Source organism: Merops nubicus, unplaced genomic scaffold (genome assembly GCF_000691845.1).
Source record: "Merops nubicus isolate BGI_N331 unplaced genomic scaffold, ASM69184v1 scaffold32052, whole genome shotgun sequence".
Classification (NCBI taxonomy): Eukaryota; Metazoa; Chordata; class Aves; order Coraciiformes; family Meropidae; genus Merops; species Merops nubicus.
The window spans coordinates 3169-6389 of NW_008593444.1; the positions used below are offsets into that span (position 1 = coordinate 3169).

The window sequence follows — 3221 nt, forward strand, 5'->3', positions numbered from 1 at the left end:
CTGCTCTGGAGAGATCCCAAACCCTCCTGGCTGTGACCCTGGGCACCCTGCTGGGGGTGAGCTGCTGGAGCAGGGGGGTTGGGTGGGATGCTCCCCAGAGGTCCCCTCCAGCCCCACCACACTGGCATCTGTGATGGGAAGGTCTCCAGGTTCCCCTGTGCTGTCACCACGGGGAGGGTGAAGGAGACACCAACATCCTCAGGCTGTCATGAGTCACTTGTGCTCCCTGTGCTGGGTGAGGGGGTTACAGAAGTGCCTGCCCAGAGCAGCTGATCATGGTGACCTTCTAACTGAATGAAACGGGAGGTAATTAATTGTATAATTGCATCCTGATGGAGACAATCAGGAAGCAAGGTGCAAAACAAGGGGCCAAGGAGATGTTAAGGGAGGCTGTGAGGCTTCTAAGCAGCCCAGGTAAGCCTTGGGAGCTTTCCCCACTGCTGCATTAGGTTGTCAAGAGAAAAGGAGCAGTTTGTGGCTCAGAAAAAAAAACTTTAAACCCCTCTATAGTCTCAGTTCATCAGCTCAGCTGGATGCCTTCAACACATTTTTTCTGGGCCTCTGGCTCAGGGAAATTCTCATTTAAAAACGTTGTTTCCCAGTAAGTGTAACGAGGCCATAGAATGGGGTTGGGTTGGGTGGATTTCTTTTAAGAAAAGAGTTGTTGGGGAAGGAGGGAGGGAGGGAAGCAGCCCTGTGGAACCTCCCGTGGATGATGTCTAGTGGGAGAGGATTCTGCAAAGTGTTTGAATCTTAGAATGGGTTTGGTTGGAAGAGACCTTTAAGGTCATGGAGTCCAACTGTTCCCCCAGCACTGCCAGGTCCCCACTGCCCCGTGTCCCTCACCCCACATCTCCACGGCTTGGGAACCCCTCCAGGGGTGGGGACTCCACCACTGCCCTGGGCAGCCTGGCACAGCCCTGGGCAACCCTCCAGGGCAAGAAATTGTTCCTCAGGGACAACTGAAACCTCCCCTGGGGCAGCTTGAGGATGGTTCCTCTCATCCTGTCCCTTGTCCCTTGGGAGCAGAGCCCGACCCCCCCCTGGCTGTGCAGAGCCAGAAGGTCTCCCCTGAGCCTCCTTTGCTTCAGGCTCAGCACCCCCAGCTCCCTCAGCTGCTCCTCCCCACACTTGGCCTCTAGACCCTTCCCCAGCAGCTGCAGAATGTGCTGTTTTATCCAGAATAGCACTGAAGAGCTCCAGTCAGTGTTGTGGGGTGTGTCAGGCTGAACACAGGGCCAGGATTCCCAAATTTTGCCCTTTCTTCCATGCCTGCCATGGCACTTGGCTGGTAGACTCAACATTTCTGGCTTTCCCCCAGGTGCTGGGGTTTATAAGTGGTGCCAGAGGTGCCAGCCTGGCCGTTAGCAGCAGGTTTGGCACCCAGATTCTTCCCCCAATAAAAACTGCTGAGTTTTCACCCTGTGAGCAAAAAAGGGGGAAGGGGCCCAAACCTTGGGCTGTGGGTTTCAAACTCCTGGGCAGAATAAGGAGAGAAGTGGATGATTTCAGCCTCCCAGGCCAGAATTGTCTGGAGTTGCTGCTGGGCTGTTGTGAAGGGGCAGGAATCAATTCCTGGGCACGGTGCCTTGGGAGTCTGGGAAGGGGATCCGTACAAAACACCAGGAAGCATCCGAGGCATGGGAAGGGAGACACCTCCCCCAGTCCCCACTCCAGCCCCTGCAGAGCTTGGACTTGAAAACAGCCCAGAAAAGTGACGTTTAGATCACAAACAACAGGAGGTTAAAGCTCCGAATGACAAAATAATGATAAACGGGTTCGTTGGGAGCATTCCTCCTGCTAACAAATGCAATAAAACATCATTTTTTTTTTGCAAGCCCTAACCACAGCTTAAATTATCTGCCCCTGGCCCTGTTGCTGCTCAGTTTTAGGGTTCAGAATTTACAATCCCAGTTTTTTCCTGTGGGGTTGGATTCTGAGTGAAGACACGGTCGGGTGCTTTACTCCTTGGGGTTTTGGAGATCCCTGCACGTAGCTGGCGAGTTTCACTTCTTCAATACCATTGATTTAAGCTGCCTGTACTGGAAACTAACTTGAAAGGGGTTTTATTTTCACCCTGGAGGTTGTTTCCGTGCCACAGCAGCTGCTTCCCAGAGATCTGTGCCCCAGATGAGGGATGTTTTGAAGTGTAAAACTGTTGACAGACGTCACGGTTCACGTTCTCCGAGTGTGTGTGTGTGTGTCGTTTCTGTGGCATGTCAGCCAAAAGGGTAAGCTCCTATTAGAGCCTTTAATCCAGATCCTGGGGCTTGCTGTCATGATGGGTTGTCCTTCCAGCCCTCAAAACCCAGAAGGGAAATGTGATAACATCTCCCCATACCAGGTACCTGCTGATTGAGCTGTCGGCTCCACGCGGGGAAGGGTGAGCCCCTCTTGCTCTCCAGCCCTCCCCTCCTTCACAGAGCCTCTATTCCCGAGCTGGGTGATATTTTTGCCAAGAATTTGAAATATTTCTGGGTTAAAAAAATGCTTCTTTTGGTTTAACTTCAGCCAGCACCTCCTCCACGCCGCTCTCTGGACAGGTGTCCCCGCCGAGAGAGAGGGGATGTGACAAACTCTCCTCAAGCTCAAGTTTTTTTGGCTGGGCTTTTCCTGTTTTGAACTTGAGCTTCACATGACTGGGAGTGTCAGCAGAGAGCCAGAGGGGCGGGGAAGTCAGCGGGGAAGCTGGGGCTGGATTGTTGTGACGTTTTTGGTGGACTCGGTGGCCGCCTGCCACGCTGGGAGCAGTGGGACATCTGAGGCAAAAACGTCTCCTGAAGACAGACCCGTGGAGCTTTTGGATTCTGCTGGAAGGATGAAGCTGCCCCCACCCAACCCGGAGCCTCTTTCAGTTGAAGGAGATCTCATTTGTCACTTCTCCAACTCAGGCCTAATATAGAGAAGTGCTCGGGGTGGTTTCCCCCCACTGCTGAGGTTGGCCAAGATAAGATCTGCTGCCGATTATGGAGCTGGGCTTCTATCAGGGTTCCACTTTGAATTCAGCTTGTTGGGAGTCTTCCCAGAAACACTTAGTGAACTCCACGGGTGATTAGTGCCCTATAAAAGGTTTTTATTACACGCCATCTCCTCCTTCCTTTTCTTGCAGTGCGTGCTGTATTTATGGAGTTTAAAGATAAATCATCCCAAAACGTTGTTCCTCCTTCGAGGGAACCACGAGTGCAGGCACCTCACAGAATACTTCACCTTTAAGCAGGAAT

General features: G+C 52.5%; 1 protein-coding gene across 1 annotated transcript in view; it reads left to right on the plus strand.

The window, feature by feature from the left end:
- LOC103768314 (serine/threonine-protein phosphatase 2B catalytic subunit gamma isoform) overlaps positions 1-3221 on the plus strand; it is a gene marked incomplete at both ends in the record, with an annotated part of 15867 nt that overhangs the window by 2067 nt on the left and 10579 nt on the right. The window contains one exon of the mRNA XM_008935454.1: positions 3110-3221. Within this exon, the coding sequence (XP_008933702.1) occupies positions 3110-3221 (112 nt within the window). The remainder of the gene's footprint in view (positions 1-3109) is intronic.